General features: G+C 39.8%; 3 protein-coding genes across 10 annotated transcripts in view; 1 reads left to right on the top strand and 2 right to left on the bottom strand.

Moving 5' to 3' along the window:
- The window catches only part of Rpb8 (DNA-directed RNA polymerases I, II, and III subunit Rpb8), a 39,830-nt gene extending 36,489 nt beyond the window's left edge, over positions 1-3,341 (top strand). For all 3 annotated transcript variants that reach the window (XM_070656298.1, XM_070656300.1, XM_070656301.1), the window contains one exon: positions 2,944-3,341. In XM_070656298.1, the coding sequence (XP_070512399.1) occupies positions 2,944-3,061 (118 nt within the window). In that variant the 3' untranslated portion in view covers positions 3,062-3,341. The remainder of the gene's footprint in view (positions 1-2,943) is intronic.
- Positions 3,342-4,059: 718 nt separating this feature from the next.
- Wdr92 (WD repeat domain 92) lies at positions 4,060-10,331 on the bottom strand. Its single transcript, XM_070656288.1, has 4 exons — positions 5,759-10,331; positions 5,154-5,654; positions 4,979-5,076; positions 4,060-4,885 (listed from the first exon to the last, which is right to left on the bottom strand). Exons 1-4 carry the CDS (start codon positions 6,023-6,025, stop codon positions 4,678-4,680), a joined length of 1,074 nt encoding a protein of 357 aa, XP_070512389.1. The 5' UTR covers positions 6,026-10,331; the 3' UTR covers positions 4,060-4,677.
- Positions 10,332-10,479: 148 nt separating this feature from the next.
- Positions 10,480-18,871, bottom strand: part of Atpalpha (sodium/potassium-transporting ATPase subunit alpha) — a 52,937-nt gene continuing 44,545 nt past the window's right edge. For 4 of the 6 annotated variants that reach the window (XM_070656261.1, XM_070656265.1, XM_070656263.1 and 1 more), the window contains 3 exons: positions 13,470-13,644; positions 12,973-13,205; positions 10,480-12,789 (listed from right to left, as the gene is read on the bottom strand). In XM_070656261.1, coding sequence (XP_070512362.1) covers positions 12,669-12,789; positions 12,973-13,205; positions 13,470-13,644 — 529 coding nt within the window. In that variant the 3' untranslated portion in view covers positions 10,480-12,668. Of the gene's footprint in view, positions 12,790-12,972; positions 13,206-13,469; positions 13,645-15,993; positions 17,041-18,871 lie in introns of those variants that run through there. The other 2 variants (XM_070656262.1, XM_070656267.1) reach the window with 2 other exon arrangements.

The following is an 18,871-nucleotide window of genomic DNA, read 5'->3' as shown; positions in this document are numbered from 1 at the left end:
AACAGCGAAATACGCACGCAATAAGTTAAGAATTGTTCGTAAGTATTTCTGAAGACGAATGAGTTTAACTTTCATCTGCATATATACATATCAATACTGTATTTGTATTGGTGATTTTTATTCAGGAATATCGAACCCGTCTGCAGCAACAATGGACGGTAATGAAATAGTTAATGTCTTGCGTAAGTTTACACTTTGGACAGCCGGCGGAGTGTGCGAATCTTAGCCGTGAAGTTGGATAACCGGGTGCTTCTGATAATTATTCTATAAGGAATCTCTTCGAATATTGCACAAATATGCCGAAATAAATCAATCTCGCTGACTGTCGTTGTCCCTTTTCCACCCCGTTTCCTCTTCTTTCCGCGACGCGTAACATCTCGCGGAACAAGAGTGCAATTAAAGAGAACGCATCGGTGAAACGTTTCCCGTTGAATTTTTTTTTTTTTAATGCGATATCATCGGCAATGACGGTTCGACCCTGTATGAATAAAGATGTAATGGCGTTCGTGCGTTCGTGACGAGAGATTTGTTAATGAAGACGTGCTTGTTGCATACTCGTTTCATGTAACAGAGCCTCTCGCATATACGTAACAATTTATGCGTGCCAGATAAATATGCCCGCATACACATCGCTTATACATAGGATCACATATTGTTGTATCGAATGGCAATAAAAATCATCTAATGCGTTCTTCATTTAATTTCACCAGCGCCTTTTAGTGATTAATTTGTAGACACAAATAAATTACATGGTTTTAAAGTTTCTTTCTTTCTTTTTTCTTTTTTTTTTTTTTTTTTTTATCTCTCTCTCTCTCTCTTCATATTAGCGTATTCATATGATGGAATCGGAGGTTTTAATCGTAATTATTTAATTATATTATTTAACAACGCAATCTTCCGTAAATATTAATAATATAAAAAAAGAATCGAATATTGATAATAGAATATTAATTTAAAGTGAAATCACTTGCAATTGAAATTTTTATTTTTAGATAAAAAAGGGAGCTTGTGTTTGTCACGTCATCTATTCTCATTCATCTTGTCCGTTATTTATCGATCATATTTGACAGGTTCATGGACACAAAAGGAAATTAAATCGCCCAGCGACAAAATGTCAAACTGCTTAGCGGAGTTTGAAGCGTTCTTTTAAAATGTCTCAAAGTAAATGCTCGGTTGAAACAATTTCGCTTGAAATGTGTGTGCTTTCGTTGCGGATTAAAACGTGAAAATGTTTCGAGATTAAATTATAATGTATACGTTGCCGTGTTGCACTTTTGACGGCTGTGCCTGACTTGCCGGTCACGTAGATTCAAAGGGCACAGTGTTTTTTAATTCTTTTTTTAATGGCCGGAAGGAAGAGAGAGAAGGGGAGAGGTTTATTCAAGGTATGAACGAAAATTCGGACTTGGTTAAAAATAATTGACTCACTGAAGCGGAGTGCCTCTTACAGATTTGAAGTATTGTCGGAAGCAAGGTCAATCGATAGAGAAACCTCGCAATACGTGTGCCACGAATCTTTCTTTCGCTATTCCTCTCCCTTCTCTCCGCCGCTTCGTCATGAATTAAATGAAATTTAAATGTGCGCTTTCGCGATCGCGTATGTAATTCACGTATTCGCATCGTAAAGCTCATATATATACGTTATTAAAATAATTACAATCGAACGCGCAATCGAATACATTTAGCGTTGACATGTCGAAACAATTACAGGATAATTTAAAGTTAACGTTGCTTTTTTTTTCTTTTTCCACAATACTTTTAAGTCACGGAATCTCATGATGGTAATTACGTAAAGTAATCAACTGATTGTCGAGCGACGGAAAGGAGAATTTTATTGCCGTCTCACTGCGAAAAATTATCTACGCGGCCCGATAATTTCGGCGTTTAATTAATACTCTCCCTCCGCACAAATTGATATATCGCGTGTTATTACGTCCGGTTTAATTTTTAATTCTAAACTCGCGCGGTCGAATAAATCGTTTCGTTAACTCGCAATTTATTTGACTGCGATAAGCCACTGTTTTAAGCGATTATATAGCAAGTTCGAGCTTTGCGGCTGAGAAGTAGGACTCGGTTGACGGATTAATACTTAATCGCGCACATTTCTTCGCTCACCCTTGCATCTCTCCTTTCTTTCCGACTTTCCACGTCGAACACTCGACCACCGTATATAATTTATTTAGTTTAACCTTATTCAATAATTTATATTACTAAGAAATCAAAACAATCCGCTGTAAAGCTCCGATTTATATACGTACCTTTTAAACGTCGAGATGACGAGGAGGAAACGGTCGCCAGTTCAACTTGAAGAACGAAGTATTCGAAAAACGAAGAAGACTTCAGGTCGACGGATGCATCTTCTTTCTTGGTCGTTTAAAGGAAGCACTTCCTTTAGCGATCGGCATGCTGGCAGTGTGGTTAGCTGGTTGTGTGGTCAATCTATATACACGACCGCTATCTGCACTGCTATTATGACGGTCGCAAATCTGCTGCTGCTGAGAGAAATATTGGTGACAACCTCGAGTAACGAGAAGGTTCTTGAGCACAAGAATCGTTCAGTCATTTAAACACGTAACTTTCGTTGAAAAGACATTTTTTTTTCTTCTTTAAATTAAAATTTCACGACATTTATAACAAGTTCATTCTTTTTAAGTTGTTACGGTAGAATTTTAATAAAGATGTCTTTTTAATGGGATCGGAAGAATATTGATGAGATGGTTGATCGATTCTCTTTTCTTTGTAATACCGAGAGTCTGTTATTTGAGAATCTTTTCGTTTTTTGCGTGTATCACGAGATGATTATTGTGTAATTAAGCTAATATATTCGACATAGATATAGTTCCCCTCACGTGCACGCTTTCCACTTCGAGAGATAACATTATTTCTGAAGATCCAGAATCAGCAGCGAACTTACTAACAGGGATTTTTTTATTTTGCTTGCAGATCAGCCTACGTGTCTTTCGGGGGTCTGTTGATGAGGCTGCAAGGTGATGCGAACAATCTGCACGGCTTCGAGATAGATCAGCATATGTATTTATTAATGAAGAAACTTGCGTTTTGATACGTACCGGCATCCCGTCGTTCGAAATCTCTTTCGACAAACGCTGCCTCACCGAAGAAACTTGCATTTCATACTTTAATATGTAACATCAAATTATTGTACGTGTTAATTACATCGATTTGTCAATTCTTCTCGACGACGTACATTGATTATATTTATATAAATTCTTTTTACTTGAAAAAAAAAAAACAAACTTTGCGCTCACATGTATTATGAGTTAATGTTCCAAAGGAATTATGACTAGATCTTAAGGGAAATAATAATATTTTTCACTCTAGAATTTTTTCCTTGTTTCTTAATCCTCGTTATTTCCCGCACCGATGGCAATTAAATTTATGGAATAATTGTTAAATGGTAAGATTGCTCTAAATGCATCAACAGTCGTCGTTTTTGATTCAAGAGACAAGTACAGATTAATGAAAATCGCCGATAAAAATTCTTATCGACTTCAGGAACGCTTATCTCGATTTAATTTACTGCAAAACAAGGATTAATCTTGCCATTTGAAATTAATCAGCGGCGATTATATAGTTGGAGTAGGAGGAGCAACGCGAATCTTGGATGTTGACCAAATCGCCGTGAAGTGCATCACCAAGTGCGCCATCGAGAAACAAAAATAGGGACCAGGTATTGCTGCACACTCGCCTATCCGTCGACGTATTCGTGCACAGGCTCCTGCAAATGCTCATATATTTCGCTGTGTAATTAGATAACCGACACTTGGTACACTCCCAGGATGGCGATCTATTTGAATATGATCTATTTCCTTTGAATTTCCAATCGACCTATACTTCGCGTTGGGCGAAGAACAGTTTTTCATGCCCACTCGAGATACCCTGCAGTAAGTAAGAAATAAAAATGAATATTAAAGTCCCGATAAGAGAACTAAATAAAGAAAAAAAAATAAATATAGAAGCGTTACAAGTGGGGGAAAAAGTAATTTTAGATAAAAATAAATCGCGGCTTTTGGAGAACTAAAAATGAATTATACGTGCGAGTTTACTTCAATTTATATTTGTACTCTTTGTCTTGTGCATTCGAGGCGAGGCGAGATACGTGTTTCTCGCGAGCGTGAAAGAGTTGCGTGAAATAGGCAGAGAAACCGTAGGCGTCGATCTCGCGGACGAAAGACGGACTCCACGCGACGGTTAATTTATGTAATTAAAATCGAACCATTCCCAACCTTGCGTTACGCCGTCGCAATGCTGCGCCCTCGCGCGATGCAACGGAGGTGCAAGTGACAACGCGAGCGTGGGCCGAACGGACACCGCGCGCGATATTGCGTAACATTCACGACCATGCGCAAGATGGCTGATGCTTAATAAGGGTCCGATCCTAAATAGATTGGCCCAATGACATATAATTCGCTATCGTCTGCTCGCCGTTGCATAATGCACCTTGCGCCCGCGAACGAGAAATCAATGCCTCTGGTATCTCCGATCGCAATTTGACAAATAAATTTTAAATACGCTCTCTCATGCCTTATTACTTAACGTCATCCGCTAAACTGTGTAGAAAATAAATTCTTTACTAATAGCTATCTTAAACGTGAAACGTAACTCCGCGAACGTCACTTCTATCGGATTATTTACAAGCTACGAGCTTTCGTTGTTAAATCAATAAGTATTCAGCTTCGTGGTGATGATAACGCGTAGGCATTGATCAAACGATGTGCAGACGGCGAGCCCTTGCTTGTCCGGGCTCCAGTCCAAAGAACTAATGGGTTGCGACGAGAGCGAGCAGTTTTGCAGCAAGCTAACACTGCCTATGACTCCTTGCTCAATCCCATTGGCATCTGTAGTTTTCCTTTTTTCTGGATAATTACTAAAAGAAAAAAAAATCAATTAATGAATTATATACCATCTTTATAATGTAATGTCTGCAACTATGTTTCATAAGGTATGAATATAAATTTACTATTTCCAAAGACAGATCGTTCCTCCGCCGCCACATGTTGCAAATAATTCACGATTTTGTGGCAAGTGCTTGACCAGCCATACCGTTGATTTGTGCGCCTGAAACCATGTAGTTGATGTTAGAAATATACGTTTACAGACAAAAAAAAGAGGCTATAAATTTTTATCTCGCTTACCTTTTCAGCAAGATAAGCAAAACCTTTTTTAGGATGCTGAGTCTTTAAGTCAAAGACATAAAACTTGGATTCTAACGTAGTAGCGACTAGTTTGTTCATAGGAATGTCTTTTCTATCGAATTCAAGACCGCAAACTCCATTCTTCAAATTGCTTTCCCATCTCAAAGACATAGTCTTCAAGTCAAACATTTTAACGTCTCCGTTATCATATCCTGCTGCTACCACTCTTTCCTCAGAGTTGTAAGAATTACCAAATCCAACAGACCAGCAGTCTCGTCGACTCTCCCCTTCCTTAGGTTCCATAACTGCCACCGGTCGATTCTTTTGTCTGGGATCCCATACTTTTACGCTTCCATCTCTGGATCCAGTTACTAATTCCGGTGCTCCACATCCTGTACCAACACCTGCCACTCCGTCAATGGCATTTATAATCTGTGAGTGGGCATTGACTGAATAAATTGGTATCGAAGGATCCTCCAAATTATAAATGTTTAATTTACCCTGAAAAATAAAACTTTGTAATTGATGTTCCGACTGCACGCTTTTTTACAAGACATCAAATGCAAATTTTTAATATAACAAATATTAGTTATAGTTAAAGAAACCTTGAAATCACCAGTAGCTAAGAATCTGTCACGAAGACTGGAAGCCTTGAACGTTCCACATTTTATCTGATTAGATCTCTCAATATTCTTGATGAGTTTCAATTCGCCGCTCGACACCTCGTAAATCTGTATAATCCCGGTACCACGAGGGCGAGATCCCATAACCACAAATTTTGCGCTGCATGGTATCCACTTTGCGTCGAATAGCGAATAATCCACTGATTTTTCAATGTGGCATATTACTTGCGGCTTCGATAACTTATCCATACCAGCCAAGATTCCCGTCCGACTTCAGTTTCGCTAGGAAAACTGGAGTAGCAGAGCTTGACAACATCTAAACTGTTTATATGTAACCACGAAGATACATTTTGACATTTATGCCATCTAGAAACAGCTGTTTCAAACAGATTACAAAGTGAAATGTACTGTCGATTAATACTATTAACAATATCTAATTATTTTATTTGTTTTTAATTTATTTTTATTTTTATTTTATTTAGTTTTTATTTTATCTCATTTTACAATACGTTTGATTCATTTAGTCATAGCAACCATTACAAACGAGGCGTGGCTACGAAACTAGCGGGAAAAACTGAAGCTCTCTTTCCCTTCGGTGTCTCGGCACCGAGAGACCTCTCGGTCGACGAATTTTATTATTTTATTTACTTTGAATTTCTTAATCACCTATATGAACGCATGATTTAATTACGTCTTTCGCTTTAAACGTAATAATATAGCGAGCGGTGCACAGTTAGCGTAAAAAAATAATAAAATTAAGCTGACACTTACTTTTGTGGCACGAAAAGTGAGCCAAACGAGAGAGAAATCAATCTGCATCGCGGAAAAGCGTCAATAATAAATTTAATTTGATCTAACATGTTTCTTTTTTTTTTCTTTTTTTTTTAAGATAGGACAAATCGAGAACTGAGAGATTTAAACATCATAGTATAATCTATATATTGTAATTTTTTTTTCTTTTTTTTTTTACAAATTTACAAGTCGCAGATACTTTCTCGTGAATATTTCTGCCTGCAAATTTGAACGAGTCGTCAGTGTGTCATTAATTCTACTTACTTGGATAGCTCTATCAACAACAATAATAATTAATAAAAACTACGTGATAACAAAAACGATAATAACCGCGAGCGCGTCTCGCACGAATCTTCCTACAACAGTTTGCAAAGAAACGATGCGGCCGTTCTAATTTAATCACTCGACGGCTGCCGATCGAGGAGGAAAGATAAGGAAAATGGGAGGCCGCTATATATTAATTATGTATTTTTTATTTAACATCAAAAGTAATGACACTTGGGTTGTATTTGTATCGGTTTGCGATGCAACTCACGTGCGTGTATGTTCTTGTATACGTGTATATGTACTGCGTGTGAAAACGAAACTTATCGAACAGTAATTAATTAAACCTGCGGTTAAAAGGAGACTTCGTCGATCGGAAAACGGATAGCTGCTGAAAACGGGCGTGATAAAGTGTCACATCCGGCTATCTTCCTACAATCTCGCGCGGTGTCTCTCTACACGCCGTGTGTAAAGTGTATTGGACGTGTGGTGGGTAACCCGGCGTTTTCTTTAACAAACGCGAGAGAAAAAAAAAAAGAAAAATTAAAAAAAAAGAAAAGAGAAAAACAGGAAAGAAGAGTATATAGCACGGTCGGACCCCGTGACGAAAGAACGTTCCCTTCGCCGAGAATGGGACCGCCCTTTGGTCGAGGCCCTCACCGCCGCTCGCACGCGCGATCTATTTATTCGTTTCAATTATTTAAAATATGTACAGTATTAATAAAACGTCCGCCTTCCTTTCTCCCTTTTTCTTTTTTTTTTTTAAGGATTTTTTTTTTAATCGCTCAATGATTCCGACGCGGTTATGCGGCGGGCTGTGCAGGCGCGCGACGTCAAGATCCGTTCTCCAAATAGAGACCGTCTATTTTTTTTTTTTTTTTATTTTTTTAATTGTCAAAGAAAGATAAAAAATGAGAAATCGTACTTCTCGCGGAATCGGGAGTGTAATGAACGAGTGAATGAATAGATGAAAGCGTGTGTGCGGGTGTACATGTGTCTTAATTGCGGAGAGAATCACGGCACTCCTGCCTTCGTCCTCGGAGAACGAAGAAAGGCACACGGAGCGTTGCGTGACGTGTTCGTTTTCTTTATTTATTTGTTAAATTCTTTCTTTTTTTAATCCGAAAACACGATGAGAAAAGAACAGACAAACGAACGAGGATTCCTCCCGCTAAGGTAACGCGCGCGAATATGTGAGAAGCGTAACATTGTCCTGCACTGCCGAATGAATAAGCTTGAGACGCTAAATGCGCGCGGGTGAAAGAAGCGTGTAAAGCCCGGCGTCGTCCCGCTCAGTCCACCGCAAAAGGATCGTGTGGTCTTAGACCGAGATTTCCTCCCCGCCTGGCGTGTGTCCGCTTTTCCGCTCCTGTTTTTCTTTCCTCTTCTTCCACCTAATCCTCCGCCTACTTCTCTTCTCGCCCCTATTTATTTCTCTCCCTATCCACCATCGCGTCTTTTCTACTTTGTCCATAATCTTTCCTTTTTTTTTTCTTTTTTTATTCGCTTATACGTACTTTGTTTTTTTTTTTTGTCTTCAACAACACGATCTAGACTAAACCATATATAATAATTACATCTAATAATATCTTATTGTAACATGTATTATTATTATTATTATTTATCATTATTATTTATTATTACTATTATATTATATTATATTATTAATAATAATTAAATTATATTAGCCTAAAGTAAAGAGGCTGCGCACGACGCAAAGCTTTATTTTTGGGCTCCTACAGCCCCCCGGGCACGGAACACCCTGTCAACAACGCTGCGGATCTTCTCCGTGGTTTCGAAGATACCCATCGTACACACGTCTCTTCCTCTTATCGCATACATGCACACAGATATGCTTTCTCCTTTCGTTCTCCTTCATTTTCTCACCCCTGTCTCTCCACCCCTTTCTTTCCATCTTTCCATTCTGTATCTTCTCACGCGCATCCATTCCAGAAAAGAACTTGGCTATTCCCGACAGTTCGCCGAAAATAACAATCGCCCGCGAAACGTCTTAGATCTCCACATTTTCGTTGTGATAGAAGCAATCAATCTACGACGGAGAGGTAAAATTGAGCTCTACTCCGAATTCCAGTTCGGCTCTATAATTCCCGTCAATCTCTCTCTCCCTCTTTCTCTTCTAATTAACAGTTCCCATCTATAAAACAGACAGAGGAGGAGAATTGAGAATAGCCTCAATCGGGATCGGCGTCGATCGGTCTGGAAACGCCGTGGCGTAATTTAACAACGTTCGAATCGATAGACCTCGCGTGGCGCGCATCGCCGACCTCGATGGCGAATTGGACAGTATTGAAGTTTGAAATGTCGCCGATTCCAGTTCCCGACATACGAAACTCGCGTGTCACCCTCGTCTATCCGATGCCTAACTAATGATCCGACCCCCTCGCGCTCACGACTCGACTCGCGAGGGAGAAACCGCAGGACTCACCTTGGACATCTCACAGATGTCTTCGGGATCGTCCCTTTCGTCTGACCGACCGTACACAACCGGGACACAATTCGCGCAGCTTGCCGCGCGCGTAACAGAGAAAAGTCGCGAGAGGCCGAGAGAACGCGCGTCGCGTCTTCTTTCGTGCTCGCGTGTCCACTCGTAGCGAGATTGAAGGCAACGGGCACCAAATGGTGGGAACCGGCGAAGGAAGAAACGTCTCGCGTCTACGCGCATACAGGACACCTCGAGAATATCTCGATTATTGAACACTTAGGGTAGTTTTGGGGCCTGGGCCGCCGAGCGAGCGAGCGAGCGTCGCATTCGCGTCCACTCGTTGACCCGCGTTCGCCACCACCTACTTGGAGAACGCGATTTCCTCGCGGTTACTATAACATATCGTTGTAACAATGTGATCGCGATCGCTCCAGTTTCCTCGCAAAGCGGTACAACCGCAGTGAAATATATCAAGCATGCGTTATCACGACGCGAACGGAAAAAGAATAAAGGTGTTACTGATTTGCAAAGAAAGTGGAACGATTGCCGTTCGATCGCTACGAGTGTCTCTAATCACGCTCGAAGATTCTTTTAATGATAAACGAATAGCATATGATTTGTTACAATCTCTTTGTTCGCGACATTGCCAATTTTACTTCGCGAGAAGCGTTACAATATATTCATTTTACAAAACGCATTTTTCTTGAACGACCATCAATTTTGAGACATCGCTTATCGTTAAAGAAAACTCTTGTCGTTCAGACATTCTCATCCTCATCTTCGCGTCAACGATAAGCAGCGCGATCACGTTCGGAGCAAACGCGGGCAACGACTGAAATAGGTTCTCGAGAAACGTAGAGGGAGGATGTATTCGTGTGTTCGACTGCAGGATCGCATCGATGAGAAGTCTCGGATCGTCCCGGCCCGAAAAAAAAAGTCGCGTGGCAGACATTTTAAGTCACGATTGTGTTGTTTCGACACTACACGCACAACGTACATACATGCACACGCATATCACATGTAAAATAGCGCGCTCGCCGGCTGGCTGACAGAGATCGCGAAATCGCTGCTACACAGGGCGTTCCGCGTTGTGGGGGGGTCAATGATTTATAGCGAGCTGTCCCGCTCTGGCGTTTTAAATCTATGAAAAACTAAGAGAAGGAATTTTCATATTCTTCATTTAGCTTTTATCTAAGTAAGAACGTTTCTTTTTTTTTTTTTTTTTTTTTTTTTCACTTTTTTCGTCCCGCGCGCGGCCTATCTCTTTCTTTTCCTACATCCTGCACAGTGCATTGTTAATACAAAGCACTCACGATACTTGGCGTTTGCCAGTTTCGTTATCTCGTCTTGTTAAACATTATCGCGCTCTCACCCTTTTACTCATCACTCTTTCCCTTGGCGCGCGCGTACGCGCGCGCACGCATTGATCAATAACGTTTCGTAATTTATATATTTTCTCGGATGGTACACGGCATAATTCTCCATTTCATCTTCTCTTTCTGTATTCGCTGGCAACCAGGCCGCGATCTTTCATTGCTCTACTTCGCATACGCGATTAAATAACGTGTCGCTTATTAGTCCGTCCTTATCAATCGTATATAATGATTCAGTTGATACTTATTTTATATATACTGTCCACATATCTCTTTGTCACTCACTGTCTCTTTCTTTCTCCTGTTGCTCGATCTTGACGAGACGAACCACCCCGCTCTCTCCGTTAGAATTAATCTTCACACGCATTTTCCGTTCTACCTCCCCATATGTGTGTCGCCTATGCCAGTGTGATATTAATCTCACGCTAAAAATTGTAACTACGGAAACTACGCGATACGTTTCTCGCCGTTGTTTTTCCTGATAACTATGCGGATTAAGACTCGAAACCGAATGTATGTTGTTTATTAATAATAATAAATACTGCGAATGCGGTTTTATTTAATTATATTTTATTATTTTTTATTTCATTTAATTATTTATCATAATTCTTTCTCTCTCTCTCTCTCTCTCTCTCTCTTTCTTCCCTTTATTATAGTTATTTTATCATGACGTATGACTATAGACCGCACCTGATACCTTTCAGATCAGGTTCTTCATTACGATTAACAATTAATTTTCGTACGAAGTACTTCAGCGTCACGCGAAATCCCTAAGAATTTAACGGTTCTCCTGTTACATTGAGCACTTTCTTTCTTTGCTCTTTTATGTCGGTCTCTGATCCTCTTGTTTTTTTAATGAGTCTCTCATCTTTCGTCTTCCAGCTAAAGTTCTTTCTCAATGGAGGACGTGTTGAGTCGTGCCGATCTAAACGTACGGATGTTTTGCGCACATTGGATCGACGATCAACAAAAGCCTATTACGAAGTTTTTTTTAGTAACGCAAAGATGTCTACGATAATACGCTACTAGTAGTAAGAAGTCGCGTGAATGTAGTAAATCGCATTCGACATACATAAGGACGCACGTGATTCCGTGATTTTCTATTGCGCGTAAACGCCTCGCTTCTTTCAAGTATATCCGTTTCCGTTACCGCTTCAGATTTCCGTTCTCCTCGCCGTTTCGGCTTCCTTTTCGCGCTTTATTGAGTTATTACGTTTCCTTAGGCCTGACACTCGTGTATCAGTCACGCTGCGACGCTATCGACTCTGCGACTTTCTATTTTCCGATTCCTTCGTTCCATCTTCGAGTGACGCTCGCAGAGTATAATTCCATTTGGAATTTGACAGCAGCAGCAGCAGCATCAGTCATCATCGGAAAGCCCCGTAGTCGTATTGTAATTGGACGCGGAAAGGAAAGCGCGGCTTTCCGATCGGCATCGTTCGCATTATGATAGTATGGTGGAACTCCCTTGCCGATATGCCTTCTCCTCCTCCATCGACGGTCTCTCGAACATGGGATCAATTTTTGAGAGTGCGAAACTCAGCACGCGCGTGCAAGCAATTGGCAGCGAAGCCAGAACGACGAGCGTGCTCTTTGTACCTCGCGCTGTACCTACTTAGCACTAGAGGGTCTTTTCCGTGTACGTTATAATCTTGCGTCCTTTTTGCCGTGAGAGCTAGCGCAAGCTTGGCGCATTCTTCGTTGTCCACTCGTTACTCTCTTGACATGTGACGCGGACAGACCCAGTAGCACATCCCTTGTGAAATGTGTTACATCTGTTCAATATGAGTGATGTATATATTTTTCTTTTTTTTGTTTTTTCAAGTGTATATCTTTCTCTCTCATTTTCTCTCTCTTTCTCTCTCTCTCTTTCAGGTGTGAGTATGCGTCTCATTCTCTCTCATCCTCTCTTTCTTTCGCTCTCTCTTTCACTCTCTTTCTCTCGCTCTCATTCTTTCTTCCGTTCATTCATCCTCTTGCGCGCGCGTTCTGTATGCGTGTGATTTAATCCTTTTTGCGTTTAATAATAAGTTTCTTGCTCAAGCCAGCCGCCTGGATTTCGGCGAAGATAGAATCGTCTCGTTTCGTCGTAGATAAAGATGGCAAACATGAACGGTAGAGCTGGCAGCCACCATACAAATCTGCAACGTACGTGAATTACATGTTGCTATTTGTTTAATTTTTTATTTCTTTTTATTTTACGTCGTCCTATATATTGTTATTTTTAATATAATTAAAATTTAATAACTGTGATGTCGATTCCGTAATCTGTATACATGTCAAATATTAAAAAAAAGTTATAGAAATTAATAAAATATACGTACTTCAATGGGAACATACGGAGACCCTTATCCATACCGGGCGTGTAACTTAGGAACGCAGCAAGAGCGGTTTCGAACACGAGACCGAAGTTCAAAGCCCAGTTTCTCATTCCTTGATGAATAATCGAGTTGCGGCGCGTTTTACAGACAATCAGATCAGCCCATTGCACAATTACAATCGATACGAAGAAAGCTGTGTGGCAAGTAAACTCCAACGTTTTACGATCTCTGTAAGTCTGTTCATAAAAAGAAACACATTCACATAATTAATTTATATATTATTTCTCTAAAATGCAAAAAATACCGAATTCATATAAAACATAAATATAATTTTCCTATAAATAAATAATTTAGAACAGCTCATATTATATTAGAAATAAAATATTTACGTAATGTTTTTTTTTTATCGACAAAGGAAACTTAGCTCGCTGGAAATAAAATAATTTTGATTTATTTAAAAGCGTTCTATATTAAATTAATTTAAATTTCACTGTACTAACCCATTCCTGACCGTAGCTATCGGTAAGATCGTTAATAGCCTTCGAATCCCATTGTTTCCGGATACCAAACAGATACAGAGGCAGGAATCCATTCTCAGCCATGATAACGAAGTAGACGAAGAAGCCAGCCGCGGCTTGAATCATACCGATTTGGCCGTACGCCATCGAAATAAGCCTAGATACAAATAAATACGTTAAAAAATATTCCTTTCGCGCAACCAATGTTAACACATAATCAGCATTAGCTTTTGAAGGATTCTGCTTTTTGCCGAAATCGGTTTGTTATATTAAAAATTAATATTTCACGCAATACTTCGAAGATACTTCGAAGTTACAAAACTAAAAAAAAAAATAAAAAACGGAACGTTGAATAATAGTTCTCGGCGTCTATCCGGGAAATATTTTCTGTTCCGCAAATAATTTACGGTAGCAGAGGAGGCTGGCGCATTTCAGGATCCTTCAGAAACCAGGAAATCTTTGTCACATCAATCGTTCGACTCTGATGTTATTTCTAAGTCTAAGTTCGTGTTAAAGTTACGGAAGCCATGGTCACCGGTTAGGGGCAAAATGCAGATTACTTACCAATAGGTAGACGATTAACGATCGATTCTTGACAGTGAGGCATGCCACACAGAGCAGACAGACAGATCAGACAGACAGATAGATAGATAGACAGACGAGTGAGCACAGCTGTTGCAGATTTTACGACGGCTAGTTATATGGTTAACATCGAAGCTGCCCATTTCCCCGTAAATTTTTTTTTTTTTTTTTCTCTTTCCATTAATAACCCGTGCTACTTTAGTTAGTAAAGCTTACCCCGCGCACGTTTCCAGTCTGATTTGCAAGTTAATATATGCGAGTTATAACGAGTGCTTTCTACTGACTGGCACAAGTATTCTTACGCTACAATTGAAAATCAAATTCAAAGCAACGCGATAGACCACGTCCGTGATAAAATTTTATTTCATTAACGTTATTATTAATATTTAATTTAATATTTAAAATAGATTTCACAAGGAGCGGACTTGATCTTTGCCCTTGCTTCGAATGCGATTCAATAATCTGGCTAGAGAACTTGTCTATTATCGCTAATGCTACGTTATCAATGCTGTATTGCAAATAATTATGCACCGTATAATTTAATGCTAATCGCGACAATTACTAGGAAGGTAAAAACAAATATTTCCTGCTTATTAAATCGCAAATGCAATTGTAGTCTACAAAAACAATTGGCAATTTATAATTAATCAGCCCGATTTATTGATGGCCAAGCTATAGAGTAACTTTCTGAAGTTTGCTTTCTTTCTGCATCTAATTCTGCAATCGTATGAAACTTATTAATTGCTACAAGTCGCTAATCAGATTGCGTTCAACCAATCGATGTAACTATCACCCAAGCAACTAGTGTAAAAGAAGCATGCAATTTTCGCATGAGTATTTGTGCGCAGATTTAAGCCAAGAAAGCGAGTCGCACGTGATTGCGACGAATTAATCGTAATTAAATTAGTCATACTGAGTCAGTAAATGACTATTGAGATTCAGGTTTGTAAAAGATATACAAAAGTTTGCAATTGACGAGATCGTTATCGCAAAAGCGTGCCAGAGGCACTGTTAAATGTATTAAAAAAAGAAAAAAAAAGGGAAAAAAAATTGCGGTTCGACGGCAGTTAAAACTGCCGACGTTTAACGTGATAAAGCGGCAAAAACCGGCAATTGTAACGCAATCCGCGACGGATCACGTCGCTTTTGCTAGAGAAAGAGGCTGTCTAAGCCGTGCATGTGGAATCGTTCGTTCTCGAAAGCTGCCCACGGCTGCGACGATTCTCGTAAGTAGAGTTGCTGTCTAACGTTAATGACAAGTGTTAAAAAAACGTAAAAGATCAAAGATAGCGAGAAAGAGAACATTCGGGGCGAAACGTGCACTCCGCGGAAGACTCGTCGGCTTTCCCGAATTCACCGGGACTTTTTTTTTTTTTTTTTTAATCCGGTGAACGTTTCCCGACGAGCTACCCAAGCCTCCGCTTATCGTCGAGTTCCATTAGGCCTGTACCTGTCTCTGGAAATGTTGCCTCTTGCAGAATAGCTGCGAGATTATTAAGCATTTGCAGTACCCGACGTAATGAAACGAAGCAAAATCTCCAGAAACAAATGTAGACCGATCGAACTGGACGATCGGCAGGCTGCTGCTGTAATAAAATTAAATTTTGCAACTATTTCGAATGTACAGCTTCCTCAGATTTTGAATGCATATCTGCAATAGCCGAGTGATCGATTATTAACAGCAATAGAGCTTCTCATGTTATCACCCGCGATTTGCACGCATACATCATGTGCAACGATTAGAAAAAAGTAACACGTATAAAGTTGTAGCTAACAAATCTCAGTGTTAGTCGTTAATCAGATAAAAGATCTTAGGTGTGTCTAAGAAAAGCATTCGGCATTCTCAACATCTGAAATCTGTTCTCTAAAGGTAAAACTTGCTTGTGCTCTAAATGCTAGTCAACTAAATTCCTAGAGTCGAATGTCGCGTGTCTGAGGCGCAAAGTGTCTACCGAGTATATTTCATTTACGATTCGCGATTAAAAAAAAAAAATACGAAAGTAAAGAGCAAGTAAAAATTCCTATCGGCGAGTATCAAAAACAGTCTTGAACGTAATAACATTATTTTTTGACCGATTTTTATTTTTATAATTAATAAATCCGGTAAAAAAGAAGTCTTCGCGAAATAGAGAAGACAGTGGTAGGTCAATAGACACTCTGTTACGTGCTGTTACGTATTAAATGTGTACACATTGCGGTCCAAGTTAGAAAAACGCATAATAGCCGTCCCAGGACAATTATTACTGCATCATGCAGGTGAATAGAGCGCGACACGCGTAAACGAAGATTTCTAGGATGGCTAATTACTTCTAACTCGGTTCACAAGCACATTCACCTTGTGTGTGGGCGTGTGTATGTTTTCGGGTGTGCATGTATGTGTGTGAGATCTACTATCGTCAGAGCAGTCAATTATTATCGGAAACGCGACGCGCAAAACGCATTTTGTCCCGTTTGGTAACGCAACACCGATATGTAACAGCATTGTTTCATCATCATCGTTATCGTCATCATCGGTATTACCGTCAATTAACCCTTTGTTGGACATACTAGTTTGTTGCTTCTAATCTATCCTCAATCGCTGGCACGATATCAGGCAACGTTCCGCGCATGCTGGGAATCGAATTTTCTGGTTATCTTATTAGTCCGAGTTTCTACTTGCCAAACAAAGGATCAATCGGATCTAACAGCCCTGGCAGGTGTGCTTAGACGTGTACGTGTTATGTGAAACAAGTAATGGTAACGGTAAAAAATGTGTATATGTGAGAAATGTGTGTATGTGACACGGAAGTAATTATGGACGTAAGTGCAATAGGTTTCTGCTGATATATTTTTTTTTTTTTCTTTTTTTTTATTAGGTGGGTAATTGAGAGACCCACCTTCGGTTGACAAGATTGTCTCTGTAAGGATCGCGTGGCTGCCGTTTCATTATGTCCGACTCCGGTGCCTCGTAGGCTAGCGAGATGGCCGGCACCTGCCATCCACCACTGATTAGAAAGTGTACTAACTACCCCTCACCGTGTTACAAAGAAGTTATATGCAAGATATATTGTACCATTATTTGGCGTTCTATGTGCATACACCTTCCGTGTATGCACGCGCAGTGCAAGCGAAAGAGACAAAGAGATTTGGAGATCGCACAAGACAATTTAGCGCTTATCATATTACACGTTTGTGGGCGACGATCATGCGGCTCTTTCGAAACACTCGAAAAGCCGGTCGGACTTTCAAGATGCTCGGGAAAGCAGTCGCAACAATTGATCCCATCCTAAACGCAGCCAGTCCCGCAAACGAATCGCTCTTGCGTAGAATTGCATGAGAGAAATAGTGCTATAAAAATGCGCTAGAAAATCGTGGCGTAAAATTGCGTCGTAGTGTGGCAAAGAGATACCTGAACCAGTAGCGAATATCAGCGAGTGTGTTTGTGCGTGATATCAGACGCTGCGTTTAGATAGGCGGGCCTGAAAGCGGCCCAGAAACAACCCGGGAAAATGATCGTTTGTGCTGCATCTGATGCGAGTGGAATAAGGTCGTGGTCGTAATTACACGCGCCGACTTCTCGTCCTTTTTCCACTTCGACATTTTCACGCTGCGCATCTCCAATCGTTACCATCAACTCTCTCGCGGTCTCTCCGATTGAATTATTCTCAGCGATGCTCGATGAATCACGTATACGAGGAACGAAAAGCGTACGACAATTCCAACGTTACAGCGAACCACGAATTAAAATTTCAAGTTAAAAATTATAAAATCTCTCTTTGAAGTTAAAGCGTCACCGAGGCATAAAAATTTAAGAAACGAGTACAAAGCTCGAGGGGAAAAAAAACCGAACCGTTCATCGAGCACTTCTGGAACGCAGGTGAAAAAAAAATCCCTTCTCTTTCGTGCACTTCGAGTACGAGCTCGAACTTTCGTTGATATCACGGCGCAACCCCCTGATGCACATAATCGGCCTTATCGTCGCGAATAACATGAGATGTCGAGCTAACGACAATTTCTATCGGGCAATTTTCATATAGCGGAATAACGCTCGTGCACGAGGGGGGGCTACCAAAGCAATTTTCCCACTTCCAATTAACACATATACATATAGATTCCCCCCGTTTAGTAAAATAACTTTTTTTTTTTTTTTGCAAAATTATATCAGTCGTTTCAGCACCCATTAGAAAGTTGCCAGTCGCAGAGTGGGTAGAAGGCAGCGGCAGTAGGCAGCGCATTACAGAATAAAACGTGAGAGGACTGTAAAGAATAAAAAACTGCAAGAAAAGTTCATGACGCTCAAAAATGTACAAAAGTGTCTTTCTCTTTTGGCGGTGATATATGGTGGCAAGTAACGAACAGTATAGTAAATAGTAAGTATAGTAATAGTAATATATAGAAGTAGTAGCAGCGGCAGCTGTGATATAGTAGATAATAGTAATGGCAATAAAAATTCAGTAACTATAAGTAACGATGCTGGTTCGTGATTATAATAATAATGATAATAATAAGACTAATAGATAAGGATAAGAATAATGGTAGTAATTACTGAGCATCAAATATTAATGTAAATATATAGTTATACGTATCTATATATATATATAAAATATATATACTACTCCTGCAAGAAGATTTCCATGACACGATCAGATTCGTATTTTTTAATTTTATTTTTACTCTTGTTAAATAAGAGATGTGATTTAAAGAGTCAAAATCTGTTATATTTAGTTAAAAGAAAAAATACCACACTACTGAATTATCCTAGAAACTCGCGCGATTATTATTATTCTCATAAAAATTTTTTTTTCTTTTTTTTATTAAGTAAT

Source organism: Cardiocondyla obscurior, linkage group LG05, assembly GCF_019399895.1.
Source record: "Cardiocondyla obscurior isolate alpha-2009 linkage group LG05, Cobs3.1, whole genome shotgun sequence".
Taxonomy (NCBI): domain Eukaryota; kingdom Metazoa; phylum Arthropoda; class Insecta; order Hymenoptera; family Formicidae; genus Cardiocondyla; species Cardiocondyla obscurior.
The sequence above is the reverse complement of the archived record's forward strand: the minus strand, read 5'-3'. Positions and strand labels throughout refer to the sequence as shown.

Excerpts from the sequence above, each read along its gene's own strand:
- Wdr92 (XM_070656288.1), bottom strand. The coding sequence starts at position 6,025 with ATGGATAAGTTATCGAAGCCGCAAGTAATATGCCACATTGAAAAATCA. Across the intron at positions 5,655-5,758 it reads TAGCTACTGGTGATTTCAAG|GGTAAATTAAACATTTATAA; the intron begins GTTTCTTTAACT and ends TTTATTTTTCAG. Across the intron at positions 5,077-5,153 it reads TTGCTTATCTTGCTGAAAAG|GCGCACAAATCAACGGTATG; the intron begins GTAAGCGAGATA and ends ACATGGTTTCAG.